This window comes from Salvelinus namaycush, unplaced genomic scaffold, assembly GCF_016432855.1.
Source record: "Salvelinus namaycush isolate Seneca unplaced genomic scaffold, SaNama_1.0 Scaffold35, whole genome shotgun sequence".
Lineage (NCBI taxonomy): Eukaryota > Metazoa > Chordata > Actinopteri > Salmoniformes > Salmonidae > Salvelinus > Salvelinus namaycush.
Window position 1 is genome coordinate 54,866 of NW_024060452.1, and position 20,135 is coordinate 75,000.

General features: G+C 47.1%; 1 protein-coding gene across 1 annotated transcript in view; it reads left to right on the forward strand.

Moving 5' to 3' along the window:
* The window catches only part of LOC120040415 (plexin-B2-like), a 59,316-nt gene that overhangs the window by 24,726 nt on the left and 14,455 nt on the right, over window positions 1-20,135 (forward strand). Inside the window, exons 19-27 of the mRNA XM_038985583.1 lie at window positions 5,028-5,164; window positions 5,392-5,580; window positions 8,133-8,241; window positions 11,091-11,300; window positions 12,070-12,249; window positions 12,663-12,799; window positions 13,691-13,791; window positions 16,569-16,798; window positions 17,000-17,181. Coding sequence (XP_038841511.1) covers window positions 5,028-5,164; window positions 5,392-5,580; window positions 8,133-8,241; window positions 11,091-11,300; window positions 12,070-12,249; window positions 12,663-12,799; window positions 13,691-13,791; window positions 16,569-16,798; window positions 17,000-17,181 — 1,475 coding nt within the window. The remainder of the gene's footprint in view (window positions 1-5,027; window positions 5,165-5,391; window positions 5,581-8,132; window positions 8,242-11,090; window positions 11,301-12,069; window positions 12,250-12,662; window positions 12,800-13,690; window positions 13,792-16,568; window positions 16,799-16,999; window positions 17,182-20,135) is intronic.

Consider the following 20,135-nt stretch of genomic DNA (forward strand, 5'->3'; position numbering starts at 1 on the left):
TCTCGCTCTCGTTTGCTCTCTCTCGCTCTCGTTTGCTCTCTCTCGCTCTCGTTTGCTCTCTCTCGCTCTCGTTTGCTCTCTCTCGCTCTCGTTTGCTCTCTCTCGCTCTCGTTCGCTCTCTCTCGCTCTCGTTCGCTCTCTCTCGCTCTCGTTCGCTCTCTCTCGCTCTCGTTCGCTCTCTCTCGCTCTCGTTCGCTCTCTCTCGCTCTCGTTCGCTCTCTCTCGCTCTCGTTCGCTCTCTCGCGCTCTCGTTCGCTCTCTCGCGCTCTCGTTCGCTCTCTCGCGCTCTCGTTCGCTCTCTCGCGCTCTCGTTCGCTCTCTCGCGCTCTCGTTCGCTCTCTCGCGCTCTCGTTCGCTCTCTCTCGCGCTCTCGTTTGCTCTCTCTCGCGCTCTCGTTTGCTCTCTCTCGCGCTCTCGTTTGCTCTCTCTCGCGCTCTCGTTTGCTCTCTCTCGCGCTCTCGTTTGCTCTCTCTCGCGCTCTCGTTTGCTCTCTCTCGCGCTCTCGTTTGCTCTCTCTCTCGCTCTCGTTTGCTCTCTCTCTCGCTCTCGTTTGCTCTCTCTCTCGCTCTCGTTAGCTCTCTCTCTCGCTCTCGTTAGCTCTCTCTCTCGCTCTCGTTAGCTCTCTCTCTCGCTCTCGTTTGCTCTCTCTCGCTCTCGTTTGCTCTCTCTCGCTCTCGTTTGCTCTCTCTCGCTCTCGTTTGCTCTCTCTCGCTCTCGTTTGCTCTCGCTCTCGCTCTCGTTTGCTCTCTCTCTCGCTCTCGTTTGCTCTCTCTCTCGCTCTCGTTTGCTCTCGCTCTCGCTCTCGTTTGCTCTCGCTCTCGCTCTCGTTTGCTCTCGCTCTCGTTTGCTCTCGCTCTCGTTTGCTCTCGCTCTCGTTTGCTCTCGCTCTCGTTTGCTCTCGCTCTCGTTTGCTCTCGCTCTCGTTTGCTCTCGCTCTCGTTTGCTCTCTCTCTCGCTCTCGTTTGCTCTCTCGCTCTCGTTTGCTCTCTCTCTCGCTCTCGTTTGCTCTCTCTCTCGCTCTCGTTTGCTCTCTCTCTCGCTCTCGTTTGCTCTCTCTCTCGCTCTCGTTTGCTCTCTCTCTCGCTCTCGTTTGCTCTCTCTCTCGCTCTCGTTTGCTCTCTCTCTCGCTCTCGTTTGCTCTCTCTCTCGCTCTCGTTTGCTCTCTCTCTCGCTCTCGTTTGCTCTCTCGCTCTCGTTTGCTCTCTCGCTCTCGTTTGCTCTCTCGCTCTCGTTTGCTCTCTCGCTCTCGTTTGCTCTGTCGCTCTCGTTTGCTCTGTCGCTCTCGTTTGCTCTCTCGCTCTCGTTTGCTCTCTCGCTCTCGTTTGCTCTCTCTCGCTCTCGTTTGCTCTCTCTCGCTCTCGTTTGCTCTCTCTCGCTCTCGTTTGCTCTCTCTCGCTCTCGTTTGCTCTCTCTCGCTCTCGTTTGCTCTCTCTCGCGCTCTCGTTTGCTCTCTCTCGCGCTCTCGTTTGCTCTCTCTCGCGCTCTCGTTTGCTCTCTCTCGCGCTCTCGTTTGCTCTCTCTCGCGCTCTCGTTTGCTCTCTCTCGCGCTCTCGTTTGCTCTCTCTCGCGCTCTCGTTTGCTCTCTCTCGCGCTCTCGTTTGCTCTCTCTCGCGCTCTCGTTTGCTCTCTCTCGCGCTCTCGTTTGCTCTCTCTCGCGCTCTCGTTTGCTCTCTCTCGCGCTCTCGTTTGCTCTCTCTCTCGCTCTCGTTTGCTCGCTCTCGTTTGCTCTCTCTCGCTCTCGTTTGCTCTCTCTCGCTCTCGTTTGCTCTCTCTCTCGCTCTCGTTTGCTCTCTCTCTCGCTCTCGTTTGCTCTCTCTCTCGCTCTCGTTTGCTCTCTCTCTCTCGCTCTCGTTTGCTCTCGCTCTCGTTTGCTCTCTCTCTCGCTCTCGTTTGCTCTCGCTCTCGTTTGCTCTCTCTCTCGCTCTCGTTTGCTCTCGCTCTCGTTTGCTCTCTCTCTCGCTCTCGTTTGCTCTCTCTCTCGCTCTCGTTTGCTCTCTCTCTCGCTCTCGTTTGCTCTCTCTCTCGCTCTCGTTTGCTCTCTCTCTCGCTCTCGTTTGCTCTCTCTCTCGCTCTCGTTTGCTCGCTCTCGTTTGCTCTCTCTCGCTCTCGTTTGCTCTCTCTCGCTCTCGTTTGCTCTCTCTCTCGCTCTCGTTTGCTCTCTCTCTCGCTCTCGTTTGCTCTCTCTCTCGCTCTCGTTTGCTCTCTCTCTCGCTCTCGTTTGCTCTCTCTCTCTCGCTCTCGTTTGCTCTCGCTCTCGTTTGCTCTCTCTCTCGCTCTCGTTTGCTCTCGCTCTCGTTTGCTCTCTCTCTCGCTCTCGTTTGCTCTCTCTCTCGCTCTCGTTTGCTCTCTCTCTCGCTCTCGTTTGCTCTCTCTCTCGCTCTCGTTTGCTCTCTCTCTCGCTCTCGTTTGCTCTCTCTCTCGCTCTCGTTTGCTCTCTCTCTCGCTCTCGTTTGCTCTCTCTCTCGCTCTCTCTCTCGCTCTCGCTCTCGTTTGCTCTCTCTCTCGCTCTCGTTTGCTCTCTCTCTCGTTCTCGTTTGCTCTCGCTCTCGCTCTCGTTTGCTCTCTCTCTCGCTCTCGTTTGCTCTCTCTCTCGTTCTCGTTTGCTCTCTCTCTCGCTCTCGTTTGCTCTCTCTCTCGCTCTCGTTTGCTCTCTCTCTCGCTCTCGTTTGCTCTCTCTCTCGCTCTCGTTTGCTCTCTCTCTCGCTCTCGTTTGCTCTCTCTCGTTTGCTCTCTCTCTCGCTCTCGTTTGCTCGCTCTCGTTTGCTCTCTCTCTCTCGCTCTCGTTTGCTCTCGCTCTCGTTTGCTCTCTCTCTCTCGCTCTCGTTTGCTCTCTCTCTCTCGCTCTCGTTTGCTCTCTCTCTCTCGTTTGCTCTCTCGCTCTCGTTTGCTCTCTCGCTCTCGTTTGCTCTCTCGCTCTCGTTTGCTCTCTCGCTCTCGTTTGCTCTGTCGCTCTCGTTTGCTCTCTCTCTCGCTCTCGTTTGCTCTGTCGCTCTCGTTTGCTCTCTCTCTCGCTCTCGTTTGCTCTCTCGCTCTCGTTTGCTCTCTCGCTCTCGTTTGCTCTCTCGCTCTCGTTTGCTCTCTCGCTCTCGTTTGCTCTCTCTCGCTCTCCCTGATGTTTTAAGCTGGTCTGCTCCCAGTATTTTCTCAGCAAACTACTAAGTGTTGTTCAGTAGCTGTGTTGTGATGATAAACTACTAAGTGGTGATCAGTAGCTGTGTTGTGGTGATAAAGTACTAAGTGGTGTTCAGTAGCTGTGTTGTGATGATAAAGTACTAAGTGGTGTTCAGTAGTTGTGTTGTGGTGTTCAGTAGCTGTGTTGTGGTGATAAAGTACTAAGTGGTGTTCAGTAGCTGTGTTGTGGTGATAAAGTACTAAGTGGTGTTCAGTAGCTGTGTTGTGATGATAAAGTACTAAGTGGTGTTCAGTAGCTGTGTTGTGGTGATAAAGTACTAAGTGGTGTTCAGTAGCTGTGTTGTGGTGATAAAGTACTAAGTGGTGTTCAGTAGCTGTGTTGTGGTGTTCAGTAGTTGTGTTGTGGTGATAAAGTACTAAGTGGTGTTCAGTAGTTGTGTTGTGGTGATAAAGTGGTGTTCAGTAGCTGTGTTGTGGTGTTCAGTAGTTGTGTTGTGGTGATAAAGTACTAAGTGGTGTTCAGTAGCTGTGTTGTGGTGATAAAGTACTAAGTGGTGTTCAGTAGCTGTGTTGTGATGATAAAGTACTAAGTGGTGTTCAGTAGTTGTGTTGTGATGATAAAGTACTAAGTGGTGTTCAGTAGCTGTGTTGTGATGATAAAGTACTAAGTGGTGTTCAGTAGCTGTGTTGTGATGATAAAGTACTAAGTGGTGTTCAGTAGCTGTGTTGTGGTGATAAACTACTAAGTGTTGCTCAGTAGTTGTGTTGTGATGATAAAGTACTAAGTGGTGTTCAGTAGCTGTGTTGTGATGATAAAGTACTAAGTGGTGTTCAGTAGCTGTGTTGTGGTGATAAACTACTAAGTGTTGCTCAGTAGCTGTGTTGTGATGATAAACCAGTGAAGGGGAATGGGATGTGACATGAGGTCTAACTGGTGGTCCCAGTGGGCTCTCGGTGGTTAGACGGTGGGCCCTGGGTGGTTAGACGGTGTGCCCTGGGTGGTTAGACGGTGTGCCCTGGGTGGTTAGACGGTGGGCCCTGGGTGGTTAGACGGTGGGCCCTGGGTGGTTAGACGGTGGGCCCTGGGTGGTTAGACGGTGGGCCCTGGGTGGTTAGACGGTGGGCCCTGGGTGGTTAGACGGTGGGCCCTGGGTGGTTTGACGGTGGGCCCTGGGCGGTTTGACGGTGGGCCCTGGGCGGTTTGACGGTGGGCCCTGGGTTGTTAGACGGTGGGCCCTGGGTTGTTAGACGGTGGGCCCTGGGCCGTTAGACGGTGGGCCCTGGGCCGTTTGACGGTGGGCCCTGGGCCGTTTGACGGTGGGCCCTGGGCCGTTTGACGGTGGGCCCTGGGCCGTTAGACGGTGGGCCCCTCTTATCCCCTCCAGGACCTAAGTATGTTCCCTTATCACTGATGTCTCATCTCTTATCCCCTCCAGGACCTAAGTATGTTCCCTTATCACTGATGTCTCATCTCTTATCCCCTCCAGGACCTAAGTATGTTACCTTATCACTGATGTCTCGTCTCTTATCCCCTCCAGGACCTAAGTATGTTCCCTTATCACTGATGTCTCGTCTCTTATCCCCTCCAGGACCTAAGTATGTTCCCTTATCACTGATGTCTCGTCTCTTATCCCCTCCAGGACCTAAGTATGTTACCTTATAACTGATGTCTCGTCTCTTATCCCCTCCAGGACCTAAGTATGTTACCTTATCACTGATGTCTCGTCTCTTATCCCCTCCAGGACCTAAGTATGTTCCCTTATCACTGATGTCTCATCTCTTATCCCCTCCAGGACCTAAGTATGTTCCCTTATCACTGATGTCTCGTCTCTTATCCCCTCCAGGACCTAAGTATGTTCCCTTATAACTGATGTCTCATCTCTTATCCCCCCCAGGACCCCATCCCTGAGACAGTTTCCCCCCTGAAGGGCCCTGCGGCTGGTGGAACAGTCATCACTATCTCTGGGAAACACCTGGATACGGCAAACAAGGATGATGTCATTGTCACCGTGGGCGGAACGCCCTGTAAAGTGTAAGGATGATCACACTTGAGTCTTCCAACCCCTGCAGTTTGCTGTCTGGACAGGTTGCCTGAGTCATGTCCTATTCAATTGTTCTCTCAAGGCCGACCTCTGAAATATATTAGCCATACAGTAATTGTGTTTGACTTGTTCCTTTGAGATGACCTTCTCTCCCCTCAATACTACGACCCCTGTTTGACCTTTCCCATGATGCTCTCTGTCCCTGTTTCTCCTTCAGGTTGTCGTTTGGCAGTGAGATCACCTGTGAGACAGGTGTATACAAGGGACAAAAGGTTCCATCGGAGCTCCTGAGAGTCTCAGTGAAGTATGGGAAGAGCACCACCAAGGACGTCCCTGACTCCTTCAACTTCCAGTACTCTGAGAACCCCAAACTCACGGACTACAGCCCCAAGACCAGCTTCGTATGGTGAGTAGAGTCCAGGCACAATGCTCCAGAAAGGGTTGAAATCAAAGCTCCTCTTTTTCTTTAAGCGAAGCTGGAGTTGAATGCAAATCAGTTTGAAGCGGATAATGAAATGACAGTTTGTTATTGGACACATTCAGGTAGTGTCTCCTTCTTTCAAAACATTTCAAAAGGTTTCTCCTGTTTTGTGCTTCCTAACATGACCCTGATATATGGTGTCTTCGTCTAGTGTTTCAGTGGAGGCAGGAGGATTACGTTTGAGTCATTTAGCAGACGTTCTTATCCAGAGCCGCATAGTTAGTGCCGTCGTCTAAGATAGCTAGGTGGGACAACCACATGGGGCGACAGGTAGACTAGTGGTTAGAGCGTTGGACTAGTAACCGGGAGGTTGCAAGATCGAATCCCCAAGCTGACAAGGTAAAAATCTGTCGTTCTGCCCCTGAACAAGGCAGTTAACCCACTGTTCCTAGGCCGTCATTGAAAATGAGAATTTGTTCTTAACTGACTTGCCTAGTTAAATAAATAAAGCAGTCATAGTACTGGAAGTACATGTTTCCTCTGTCTATATCTTCAACAACACAGCTAGTAAGAGAGAAAAGAGTCAAGTGCGAGTGTTGGTTCACAAAATATGTTTTCAGAAGACGGACAGGGATTCTGCTGTCTCAGCTTCAGGTGGAAGCTGGTTCCACCATTGGGGTGTAGGACAGAGAAGAGCTTGGACAGGGCGGGAGGCGTGGGAGAGCCATGAGACCAGAGGTGTCAGAACAGAGTACTCTGGTTGGGGTGTAGGGTTTGAACATAGCCTGAAGGTAGGGAGGACCAAGAGACCAGAGGTGTCAGAACAGAGTACTCTGGTTGGGGTGTAGGGTTTGAACATAGCCTGAAGGTAGGGAGGACCAAGAGACCAGAGGTGTCAGGACGGAGTGCTCTGGTTGGGGTGTAGGGTTTGAACATAGCCTGAAGGTAGGGAGGACCAAGAGACCAGAGGTGTCAGAACAGAGTACTCTGGTTGGGGTGTAGGGTTTGAACATAGCCTGAAGGTAGGGAGGGGCCGGTCCTCTTGCTGCTCCGTAGGTAAGTACCATAGTATTGTAGTGGATTCAAGCTTTGATTGGAAGCCAGTGGAGTGTGTGGAGGAGCGGGCTGACATGGGAAAAGTTAGGAAGGTTGAACATCAGGCGGGCTCCGGCGTTCTGCTGAGTTGCACAGGTTTGATGGCACAAGCAGGGAGCCCAGCCAACAGAGAGTTGCAGTAGGATTGTGTGTTCTGTTGTATTGAGAGCTGACGTGTGTGTTGTCTGGTGTTTCAGTGGAGGCAGGAGGATCAATCAATCAATCAATCAATCGATCGTGTGTGTTGTATTGAGAGCTGATGTGTGTGTTGTCTGGTGTTTCAGTGGAGGCAGGAGGATCGTGTGTGTTGTATTGAGAGCTGACGTGTGTGTTGTCTGGTGTTTCAGTGGAGGCAGGAGGATCGTGTGTGTTGTATTGAGAGCTGACGTGTGTGTTGTCTGGTGTTTCAGTGGAGGCAGGAGGATCGTGTGTGTTGTATTGAGAGCTGACGTGTGTGTTGTCTGGTGTTTCAGTGGAGGCAGGAGGATCAATCAATCAATCAATCAATCGATCGTGTGTGTTGTATTGAGAGCTGATGTGTGTGTTGTCTGGTGTTTCAGTGGAGGCAGGAGGATCGTGTGTGTTGTATTGAGAGCTGACGTGTGTGTTGTCTGGTGTTTCAGTGGAGGCAGGAGGATCGTGTGTGTTGTATTGAGAGCTGACGTGTGTGTTGTCTGGTGTTTCAGTGGAGGCAGGAGGATCGTGTGTGTTGTATTGAGAGCTGACGTGTGTGTTGTCTGGTGTTTCAGTGGAGGCAGGAGGATCGTGTGTGTTGTATTGAGAGCTGACGTGTGTGTTGTCTGGTGTTTCAGTGGAGGCAGGAGGATCGTGTGTGTTGTATTGAGAGCTGACGTGTGTGTTGTCTGGTGTTTCAGTGGAGGCAGGAGGATCGTGTGTGTTGTATTGAGAGCTGACGTGTGTGTTGTCTGGTGTTTCAGTGGAGGCAGGAGGATCGTGTGTGTTGTATTGAGAGCTGACGTGTGTGTTGTCTGGTGTTTCAGTGGAGGCAGGAGGATCGTGTGTGTTGTATTGAGAGCTGACGTGTGTGTTGTCTGGTGTTTCAGTGGAGGCAGGAGGATTGTGTGTGTTGTATTGAGAGCTGACGTGTGTGTTGTCTGGTGTTTCAGTGGAGGCAGGAGGATCGTGTGTGTTGTATTGAGAGCTGACGTGTGTGTTGTCTGGTGTTTCAGTGGAGGCAGGAGGATCGTGTGTGTTGTATTGAGAGCTGATGTGTGTGTTGTCTGGTGTTTCAGTGGAGGCAGGAGGATTGTGTGTGTTGTATTGAGAGCTGACGTGTGTGTTGTCTGGTGTTTCAGTGGAGGCAGGAGGATCGTGTGTGTTGTATTGAGAGCTGACGTGTGTGTTGTCTGGTGTTTCAGTGGAGGCAGGAGGATCGTGTGTGTTGTATTGAGAGCTGACGTGTGTGTTGTCTGGTGTTTCAGTGGAGGCAGGAGGATCGTGTGTGTGGGCAGTGGTTTTGACCTCATCCAGAGAGCCACCATGAAGGTGCTGCCCTCTACTGATGACTTCTCTCAGTCCCCTCCCATTGAGGTTAGTACACACTACTCACTACTAATACAATACACCTAATGTTATCATTCTAGAGTCCCCTCCCATTGAGGTTAGTACACACTACTCACTACTAATACAATACACCTACTGTTATCATTCTAGAGTCCCCTCCCATTGAAGTTAGTACACACTACTCACTACTAATACAATACACCTAATGTTATCATTCTAGAGTCCCCTCCCATTGAGGTTAGTACACACTACTCACTACTAATACAATACACCTAATGTTATCATTCTAGAGTCCCCTCCCATTGAGGTTAGTACACACTACTCACTACTAATACAATACACCTAATGTTATCATTCTAGAGTCCACTCCTATTATACACTATATGTTATCCATTCTAGAGTCCCCTCCTATTATACACTATATGTTATCCATTCTAGAGTCCCCTCCTATTATACAATACACTACATGTTATCCATTCTAGAGTCCACTCCTATTATACAATACACCTAATGTTATCCATTCTAGAGTCCCCTCCTATTATACACTATATGTTATCCATTCTAGAGTCCACTCCTATTATACAATACACCTAATGTTATCATTCTAGAGTCCACTCCTATTATACACTCCATGTTATCATTCTAGAGTCCACTCCTATTATACAATACACTACATGTTATCATTCTAGAGTCCACTCCTATTATACAATACACTACATGTCATCATTCTAGAGTCCACTCCTATTATACACTCCATGTTATCATTCTAGAGTCCCCTCCTATTATACAATACACTACATGTTATCATTCTAGAGTCCACTCCTATTATACAATACACTACATGTCATCATTCTAGAGTCCACTCCTATTATACAATACATGTTATCATTCTAGAGTCCACTCCTATTATACAATACACTCCATGTTATCATTCTAGAGTCCCCTCCCATTGAGGTTAGTATACCATTCCACAAGTTCTGTTTCCTGCCAGTAGTGTATTCTAATCCCTCTAGTGTACACTACCCTAGCTGTGGTATTTTTCATGGCAGGTAGCTAGCATGTCCTAGTGTACACTACTCTAGCTGTGGTATTATCCATGGCAGGTAGCTAGCATGTCCTAGTGTACAGTACTCTAGTTGTGGTATTATCCATGGCAGGTAGCTAGCATATCCTAGTGTACAGTACTCTAGCTGTGGTATTATTCATGGCAGGTAGCTAGCATGTCCTAGTGTACAGTACTCTAGCTGTGGTATTATCCATGGTAGGTAGCTAGCATGTCCTAGTGTACAGTACTCTAGCTGTGGTATTATCCATGGCAGGTAGCTAGCATGTCCTAGTGTACAGTACTCTAGCTGTGGTATTATCCATGGCAGGTAGCTAGCATGTCCTAGTGTACAGTACTCTAGCTGTGGTATTATCCATGGCAGGTAGCTAGCATGTCCTAGTGTACAGTACTCTAGCTGTGGTATTATCCATGGCAGGTAGCTAGCATGTCCTAGTGTACAGTACTCTAGCTGTGGTATTATCCATGGCAGGTAGCTAGCATGTCCTAGTGTACTGTACTCTAGCTGTGGTATTATCTATGGCAGGTAGCTAGCATGTCCTAGTGTACAGTACTCTTGCTGTGGTATTATCCGTGGCAGGTAGCTAGCATGTCCTAGTGTACAGTACTCTAGCTGTGGTATTATTCATGGCAGGTAGCTAGCATGTCCTAGTGTACAGTACTCTAGCTGTGGTATTATCCATGGCAGGTAGCTAGCATGTCCTAGTGTACAGTACTCTAGCTGTGGTATTATTCATGGCAGGTAGCTAGCATGTCCTAGTGTACAGTACTCTAGCTGTGGTATTATCCATTGCAGGTAGCTAGCATGTCCTAGTGTACAGTACTCTAGCTGTGGTATTATCCATGGCAGGTAGCTAGCATGTCCTAGTGTACAGTACTCTAGCTGTGGTATTATCCATGGCAGGTAGCTAGCATGTCCTAGTGTACAGTACTCTTGCTGTGGTATTATCCATTGCAGGTAGCTAGCATGTCCTAGTGTACAGTACTCTAGCTGTGGTATTATCCGTGGCAGGTAGCTAGCATGTCCTAGTGTACAGTACTCTAGCTGTGGTATTATCCATGGCAGGTAGCTAGCATGTCCTAGTGTACAGTACTCTAGCTGTGGTATTATCCATGGCAGGTAGCTAGCATGTCCTAGTGTACAGTACTCTAGCTGTGGTATTATCCATTGCAGGTAGCTAGCATGTCCTAGTGTACAGTACTCTAGCTGTGGTATTATCTATGGCAGGTAGCTAGCATGTCCTAGTGTACAGTACTCTTGCTGTGGTATTATCCATTGCAGGTAGCTAGCATGTCCTAGTGTACAGTACTCTAGCTGTGGTATTATCCATTGCAGGTAGCTAGCATGTCCTAGTGTACAGTACTCTAGCTGTGGTATTATCCATGGCAGGTAGCTAGCATGTCCTAGTGTACAGTACTCTAGCTATGGTATTATCCATTGCAGGTAGCTAGCATGTCCTAGTGTACAGTACTCTAGCTGTGGTATTATCCATGGTAGGTAGCTAGCATGTCCTAGTGTACAGTACTCTAGCTATGGTATTATCCATTGCAGGTAGCTAGCATGTCCTAGTGTACAGTACTCTAGCTGTGGTATTATCCATTGCAGGTAGCTAGCATGTCCTAGTGTACAGTACTCTAGCTGTGGTATTATCCGTGGCAGGTAGCTAGGATGTCAACAGTGACTCAGTGAGTTTTATGTTTTTGTCTGTGACTACAGACTTCTCTGTGAGACTAAACACACAGTGTCCTGCCAGGAATGAAATATTTTTCTCTCTCTTCTCTCTCTCTGCCCCCCTCTCCATCCCCCCTCCAGTTCATCCAGTCTGCCGTACATAAGAACGACACAGTGCTGCTATTTGACAGTCCAGCGGTGAACAGGTCCTCTGAGACCCAGTCCTTTAGGACCTTCCTCCAGCTAGACAACGTGGTAGAGGAACTGAATTTCTTTGAGTACCACGCCGACCCGTTCTTCAATGAACTGACCAAGAACATCATCACTGAAACCTCCATCATCATCGTCACGGTAAAGAACAGTAACACTATTCTTATGGGGTTGTGTTGTCATGGTTACTGTTTAGGAGTTTTTTTTTGTTATTTCTGGTAATACTCGCTTATCGTTTTCCGTGGGCCATTGTGGCTTAAATGTTATTCTGCTTCGGGCCTTCGGAGTGGCACAGTGGTCTAAGGCACTGCATCGCAGTGCTAGCTGTGCCACTAGAGATTCTGGGTTTGAGTCCAGGCTCTGCCGCAGCTGGCTGCGACCAGGAGACCAATGGGGCGGTGCACAATTGGCCCAGCGTCGTCCAGGTTAGGGGAGGGTTTGGGCCGGCAGGGATGTCCTTGTCTCATCGCGCACTAGCGACTCCTGTTGCGGGTCAGGCGCAGTGCACGCTGACACGGTCGGCAGTTATACTGTGTTTCCTCCGACACAATGGTGCGGCTGGCTTCCAGATTAAGTGGGCAAGAAGCAGTGCGGTCAAGAAGTAGTGCGGCTTGGTTGGGTTGTGTTTCGGAGGACGCACGGCTCTCGACCTTCGCCTCTGCCAAGTCCGTACGGGAGTTGCAGCGATGAGACAAGACTGTAACAACCAATTGGACACCACGAAATTGGAGAGAAAAAGGGACAGACAGAAAAATGTATTCTGCTTTGTGACTATGATGTCCCCCCAGAGAGAAAAGACAAGTATAGTGCATTGATATAATATTAAGGTAATCATATCTGCTTTTACAAATGACTGCATATCCCTGCAGTCCAGAGATTAACAGCCAGCCACCTCTCTCTTTCTCCCCAGGGTCGTGGTTTCAGCAAGGCCATGACAGCTGAAGAAGCCCAGGCGTTCGTAGGAGATGCCTCCTGTAAGGTGACCATCCTGCAGGATGACAAGCTGTTCCTGGAAGCTCCGTCCACCCAGCCCAGAGCCCGCTCCAAACGCCAGCGCAGAGACACCAGCTCCGACCCTCTGGACCTAACGGTGAAGACACTGGCCTTCTGTCTAAACCCAAGGCACAGAGAGAGAGGCTTCAGGCATTAGCACTGGACAAGCTGATGTCTCTCTGGCTCTCAACATGTTTCAGATAGGTGCTAGTGTTCCTGTACAGTTCTATCTAAATCAGGGATGTCCAAACGTAATCCAATGTCCTGTGTTGCAGACATTCACTTCAGTCAAGGCATTAAACCACCTGATTGAACCATACAATAATCGTAGTCTTCTGACCGGGACCACTCAGTCCTGACAGAGACATATCAGTATCAATACCTTGATGTATATCTGCCTATATATGTCTTGTAGCTAATTTCTGTCCATATCTCTCTCTGTCTCTCTCTCCCTCTCACCTCTCTTTCCCTTGCTCTCTATATCTCTCTCTCTCCCTCTCTCCCTAACAGATACAGTTTGGTAATGGTGAGTGGGTGGTGGGCTCAGTGAACTATGAGAGGAAGTATGAGGTTCCTTTGGCTATCATCATCCCAGCTGTCATCGTCCCTATGCTACTGTTTATAGCTGTGTCCGTCTACTGCTACAGGTACACAACTACACTTCCCATCAAGCACCACTCATGTAGTTGTGATGGGTGAATTGTTTTTAGTTCACCCGGTGAAATGGGTGTCTGGAGTTTCCACTCTAGGACCAATGAAATAATCTCAAATGTACAAACTACAGATTCACATTGTGGAACAGTTCTGTAGTCTAATGGACTGTTCCTAAATTTTAGTAGTTTAATGGACTGTTCCTATGTGTTAGTAGTCTAATGGACTGTTCCTATGTGTTAGTAGTCTAATGGACTGTTCCTATGTGTTAGTAGTCTAATGGACTGTTCCTATGTGTTAGTAGTCTAATGGACTGTTCCTGTGTGTTAGTAGTCTAATGGACTGTTCCTGTGTGTTAGTAGTCTAATGGACTGTTCCTGTGTGTTAGTAGTCTAATGGACTGTTCCTGTGTGTTAGTAGTCTAATGGACTGTTCCTGTGTGTTAGTAGTCTAATGGACTGTTCCTGTGTGTTAGTAGTCTAATGGACTGTTCCTGTGTGTTAGTAGTCTAATGGACTGTTCCTGTGTGTTAGTAGTCTAATGGACTGTTCCTGTGTGTCTGTAGTCTAATGGACTGTTCCTGTGTGTTAGTAGTCTAATGGACTGTTCCTATGTGTTAGTAGTCTAATGGACTGTTCCTATGTGTTAGTAGTCTAATGGACTGTTCCTGTGTGTTAGTAGTCTAATGGACTGTTCCTATGTGTTAGTAGTCTAATGGACTGTTCCTGTGTGTTAGTAGTCTAATGGACTGTTCCTGTGTGTTAGTAGTCTAATGGACTGTTCCTATGTGTTAGTAGTCTAATGGACTGTTCCTATGTGTTAGTAGTCTAATGGACTGTTCCTGTGTGTTAGTAGTCTAATGGACTGTTCCTGTGTGTTAATGACAGGAGGAAGAGCCAGCAGGCAGAGAGAGAGTATGAGAAAGTGAAACACCAGTTGGATCATCTGGAGGAGAGCGTGAGAGACCGCTGCAAGAAGGAATTCACAGGTATGTTCACACTATCACACACTTTCACACTGCTATAACATTACACACACACTATCACACACCACACACACTGCTAAAACATTACACACACACTATCACACACCACACACACTGCTAAAACATTACACACACACTATCACACACCACATACACACCTATAACATTACACACACCACATACACTGCTAAAACATTACACACACTATCACACACTGCTAAAACATTACACACACACTATCACACAACACATACACTATCACACACCACATACACTGCTATAACAATACACACACCACATACACACCTATAACATTACACACACCACATACACACCTATAACATTACACACACACTATCAAATGTTATTAGTCACATGTGCCGCTTACTTACAAGCCCCTAACCAACAATGCAGTTTTAAGAATAAGAAATAGAAGTAACAAGTGGTACTCCCAGGAGCTAGTCTTGTTGTTGTGGTTCTCCCAGGAGCTAGTCTTGTTGTTGTGGTTCTCCCAGGAGCTAGTCTTGTTGCTGTGGTTCTCCCAGGAGCTAGTCTTGTTGTTGTGGTTCTCCTAGGAGCTAGTCTTGTTGTTGTGGTTCTCCTAGGAGCTAGTCTTGTTGTTGTGGTTCTCCTAGGAGCTAGTCTTGTTGTTGTGGTTCTCCTAGGAGCTAGTCTTGTTGTGGTTCTCCCAGGAGCTAGTCTTGTTGTTTAGGTTCTCCTAGGAGCTAGTCTTGTTGTTGTGGTTCTCCTAGGAGCTAGTCTTGTTGTTGTGGTTCTCCTAGGAGCTAGTCTTGTTGTTGTGGTTCTCCTAGGAGCTAGTCTTGTTGTTGTGGTTCTCCTAGGAGCTAGTCTTGTTGTTGTGGTTCTCCTAGGAGCTAGTCTTGTTGTTGTGGTTCTCCTAGGAGCTAGTCTTGTTGTTGTGGTTCTCCTAGGAGCTAGTCTTGTTGTTGTGGTTCTCCTAGGAGCTAGTCTTGTTGTTGTGGTTCTCCTAGGAGCTAGTCTTGTTGTTGTGGTTCTCCTAGGAGCTACTCTTGTTGTTGTGGTTCTCCTAGGAGCTAGTCTTGTTGTTGTGGTTCTCCTAGGAGCTAGTCTTGTTGTGTTCTGGTTCTCCTAGGTGCTAGTCTTGTTGTTGTGGTTCTCCTAGGAGCTAGTCTTGTTGTTTAGGTTCTCCTAGGAGCTAGTCTTGTTGTGTTCTGGTTCTCCTAGGAGCTAGTCTTGTTGTTTTGGTTCTCCTAGGAGCTAGTCTTGTTGTTTAGGTTCTCCTAGGAGCTAGTCTTGTTGTGTTCTGGTTCTCCTAGGAGCTAGTCTTGTTGTTTAGGTTCTCCTAGGAGCTAGTCTTGTTGTTGTGGTTCTCCTAGGAGCTAGTCTTGTTGTTGTGGTTCTCCTAGGAGCTAGTCTTGTTGTTGTGGTTCTCCTAGGAGCTAGTCTTGTTGTTGTGGTTCTCCTAGGAGCTAGTCTTGTTGTTGTGGTTCTCCTAGGAGCTACTCTTGTTGTTGTGGTTCTCCTAGGAGCTAGTCTTGTTGTTGTGGTTCTCCTAGGAGCTAGTCTTGTTGTTGTGGTTCTCCTAGGAGCTAGTCTTGTTGTTGTGGTTCTCCTAGGAGCTAGTCTTGTTGTTTTGGTTCTCCTAGGAGCTAGTCTTGTTGTTTAGGTTCTCCTAGGAGCTAGTCTTGTTGTGTTCTGGTTCTCCTAGGTGCTAGTCTTGTTGGTGTGGTTCTCCTAGGAGCTAGTCTTGTTGTTTTGGTTCTCCTAGGAGCTAGTCTTCTTGTTTAGGTTCTCCTAGGAGCTAGTCTTGTTGTGTTGTGGTTCTCCTAGGAGCTAGTCTTGTTGTTGTGGTTATCCTAGGAGCTAGTCTTGTTGTTGTGGTTCTCCTAGGTGCTAGTCTTGTTGTTGTGGTTCTCCTAGGAGCTAGTCTTGTTGTGTTGTGGTTCTCCTAGGAGCTAGTCTTGTTGTTGTGGTTCTCCTAGGAGCTAGTCTTGTTGTTGTGGTTCTCCTAGGAGCTAGTCTTGTTGTTGTGGTTCTCCTAGGTGCTAGTCTTGTTGTTGTGGTTCTCCTAGGAGCTAGTCTTGTTGTTTATGTTCTCCTATTAGCTAGTTTGTTGTTTAGGTTCTCCTAGGAGCTAGTCTTGTTGTGTTGTGGTTCTCCTTGGAGCTAGTCTTGTTGTTGTGGTTCTCCCAGGAGCTAGTCTTGTTGTTGTGGTTCTCCTAGGAGCTAGTCTTGTTGTTTAGGTTCTCCTAGGAGCTAGTCTTGTTGTGTTGTGGTTCTCCTAGGAGCTAGTCTTGTTGTTGTGGTTCTCCTAGGAGCTTGTCTTGTTGTTGTGGTTCTCCTAGGAGCTTGTCTTGTTGTTGTGGTTCTCCTAGGAGCTAGTTGTGTTGTGGTTCTCCTAGGAGCTAGTCTTGTTGTGTTGTGGTTCTCCTAGGAGCTAGTTGTGTTGTGGTTCTCCTAGGAGCTAGTCTTGTTGTGTTGTGGTTCTCCTTGGAGCTAGTCTTGTTGTTGAGGTTCTCCTAGGAGCTAGTCTTGTTGTTGCGGTTCTCCTAGGAGCTAGTCTTGTTGTTGCGGTTCTCCTAGGAGCTAGTCTTGTTGTTTAGGTTCTCCTAGGAGCTAGTCTTGTTGTTTAGGTTCTCCTAGGAGCTAGTCTTGTTGTTGTGGTTCTCCTAGGAGCTAGTCTTGTTGTTGTGGTTCTCCTAGGAGCTAGTCTTGTTGTTGTGGTTCTCCTAGGAGCTAGTCTTGTTGTTGTGGTTCTCCTAGGAGCTAGTCTTGTTGTGTTCTGTATCTTCCTCCAGACCTGATGATAGAGATGGAGGACCAGACCAATGACCTGAGTGAGGCCAGGATCCCCTTCCTGGACTATAAGACCTACACAGACCGGGTCTTCTTCCTGCCCTCTAAAGACGGGGACAACGACGTCATGATCACTGGCAAGCTGGACATCCCCGAGGGACGGAAGGTCATCGTAGCTCAGGCCCTCAATCAGTTCTCTAACCTGCTCAACTCCAAGACCTTCCTCATCAATGTAGGTTTACTCAGCTGGCTGAGAGGACTGTTTCTCTCCCTGTCCGTCTGGCTCTGTCTGTCTATTAGTCTGGCTGCCTGTCTACAGTACTTGTGCCAGATACAGTTTGAGTATTGCCATCGTTCTGTACCTACAGATGTTCTATAGAGTTATACTGAGTTGCTAATCCCATCTCTCTGTTGCGTCTCTGTGTGTTCTTAGTTCATCAAGACCTTGGAGGGCCGTCCAGACTTTAACGCCAGGTCCAGGGTCTACTTTGCCTCGTTACTGACCGTGGCTCTGCACGGTAAACTAGAGTACTACACAGACATCATGAGAAGCCTGTTGCTGGAGCTGATGGAGGAATACGTGCACAGCAAGAACCCCAAACTCATGCTGCGCAGGTGAGACACACACTGCCTTCCAATCAGGCCTGTCTTCATGAATACAGGCATTTGTTATTGGACAAGGTTAGATAGTATCTCTCTGAGTAGTGTTTTGGTATGTTTGGTGCATAGTAAACCCAGGTGGTGACAGTAGTTAACATGCTGACTGTGTGTGTACAGGTCAACAGTAGTTAACATGTTGACTGTGTGTGTACAGGTCAGACAGTAGTTAACATGTTGACTGTGTGTGTACAGGTCAGACAGTAGTTAACATGATGACTGTGTGTGTACAGGTCAACAGTAGTTAACATGTTGACTGTGTGTGTACAGGTCAGACAGTAGTTAACATGATGACTGTGTGTGTACAGGTCAGACAGTAGTTAACATGTTGACTGTGTGTGTACAGGTCAGACAGTAGTTAACATGATGACTGTGTGTGTACAGGTCAGACAGTAGTTAACATGTTGACTGTGTGTGTACAGGTCAGACAGTAGTTAACATGTTGACTGTGTGTGTACAGGTCAGACAGTAGTTAACATGTTGACTGTGTGTGTACAGGTCAGACAGTAGTTAACATGTTGACTGTGTGTGTACAGGTCAACAGTAGTTAACATGTTGACTGTGTGTGTACAGGTCAGACAGTAGTTAACATGATGACTGTGTGTGTACAGGTCAGACAGTAGTTAACATGTTGACTGTGTGTGTACAGGTCAGACAGTAGTTAACATGTTGACTGTGTGTGTACAGGTCAGACAGTAGTTAACATGTTGACTGTGTGTGTACAGGTCAGACAGTAGTTAACATGTTGACTGTGTGTGTACAGGTCAACAGTAGTTAACATGTTGACTGTGTGTGTACAGGTCAACAGTAGTTAACATGTTGACTGTGTGTGTACAGGTCAACAGTAGTTAACATGTTGACTGTGTGTGTACAGGTCAGACAGTAGTTAACATGTTGACTGTGTGTGTACAGGTCAGACAGTAGTTAACATGTTGACTGTGTGTGTACAGGTCAACAGTAGTTAACATGTTGACTGTGTGTGTACAGGTCAGACAGTAGTTAACATGTTGACTGTGTGTGTACAGGTCAACAGTAGTTAACATGTTGACTGTGTGTGTACAGGTCAGACAGTAGTTAACATGTTGACTGTGTGTGTACAGGTCAGACAGTAGTTAACATGTTGACTGTGTGTGTACAGGTCAGGCAGTAGTTAACATGATGACTGTGTGTGTACAGGTCAGACAGTAGTTAACATGTTGACTGTGTGTGTACAGGTCAGACAGTAGTTAACATGTTGACTGTGTGTGTACAGGTCAGACAGTAGTTAACATGATGACTGTGTGTGTACAGGTCAGACAGTAGTTAACATGTTGACTGTGTGTGTACAGGTCAGACAGTAGTTAACATGATGACTGTGTGTGTACAGGTCAACAGTAGTTAACATGTTGACTGTGTGTGTACAGGTCAGACAGTAGTTAACATGATGACTGTGTGTGTACAGGTCAGACAGTAGTTAACATGTTGACTGTGTGTGTACAGGTCAGACAGTAGTTAACATGTTGACTGTGTGTGTACAGGTCAGACAGTAGTTAACATGTTGACTGTGTGTGTACAGGTCAACAGTAGTTAACATGTTGACTGTGTGTGTACAGGTCAGACAGTAGTTAACATGATGACTGTGTGTGTACAGGTCAGACAGTAGTTAACATGTTGACTGTGTGTGTACAGGTCAGACAGTAGTTAACTTTTTTATGGCTGCAGGGGCAGTATTGAATAGCTCTGATTAAAGGTGCCCATTTCAAACGGCCTCGTACTCAATTCTTGCTCGTACAATATGCATATTATTATTACTATTGGATAGAAAACACTCTCTAGTTTCTAAAACCGTTTGAATTATATCTGTGAGTCAAACAGAACTCATTTGGCACAAACTTCCTGACCAGGAAGTGGAAAGTCTGAAATCGATGCTCTGTTCTACTTCCTGCCTATACATGGGCATGATACGTAAGAGTATACGTGCACTTCATAGACCTTCCCCTGGATGTCAAGAGGCTGTGAGAGAAGAAATTTCGTGTTTATCTTGGTCTGAATTGGAATACAAGCTCTTTGTATGACGTGTCCCTCATTTCCGGTACTCTTGGGAGCGCGAGGTGGACAGTGGGATTGCCTTCTGTTTAGCTGCCGTTATGGACGACTACTATCTCCGGCTCTGATTTTATTTGATACATGTGACCATATCATCGTAAAGTATGTTTTTTCAATATAGTTTAATCAGATTATTTAATTTTTTTCGGGAGTTTTGCCGTGTTCCGTTCTCTGACTTTGTTGACGATGGAGAGATCCGTGCCACTTGGCTAGTGCGCGTGCTAAATGAAGAGGGAAAGTTGCCGTTCTAAATCCAAACAACGACTGTTCTGGACAAAGGACCCCTTGTCCAACATTCTGATGGAAGATCAGCAAAAGTAAGAAACATTTTATGATGCTATTTCATATATCTGTCGTGCATGTAAACTAGTCGTCGGCGCCCAAGTGTTTCTGGCTATTGTGCTAAGCTAATATAACGCTACATTTTGTTTTCGCTGTAAAACACTTAGTAAATCGGAAATATTGGCTGGAATCACAAGATGCCTGTCTTTCATTTGCTGTACACTATGTATTTTTCAGAAATGTTTTATGATGAGTAATTAGGTATTTGACGTTGGTGTCTAAGTTTTATGGCTGCTTTCGGTGCAATTTCTGATTGTAGCTGCAATGTAAACTATGATTTATACCTGAAATATGCACATTTTTCTAACAAAACATATGCTATACAATAAATATGTTATCAGACTGTCATCTGATGAAGTTGTTTCTTGGTTAGTGGCTATTTATATCTTTATTTGGTCGAATTTGTGATAGCTACTGATGGAGTAAAAAACTGGTGGAGTAAAAAAAGTGGTGTCTTTTGCTAACGTGGTTAGCTAATAGATTTA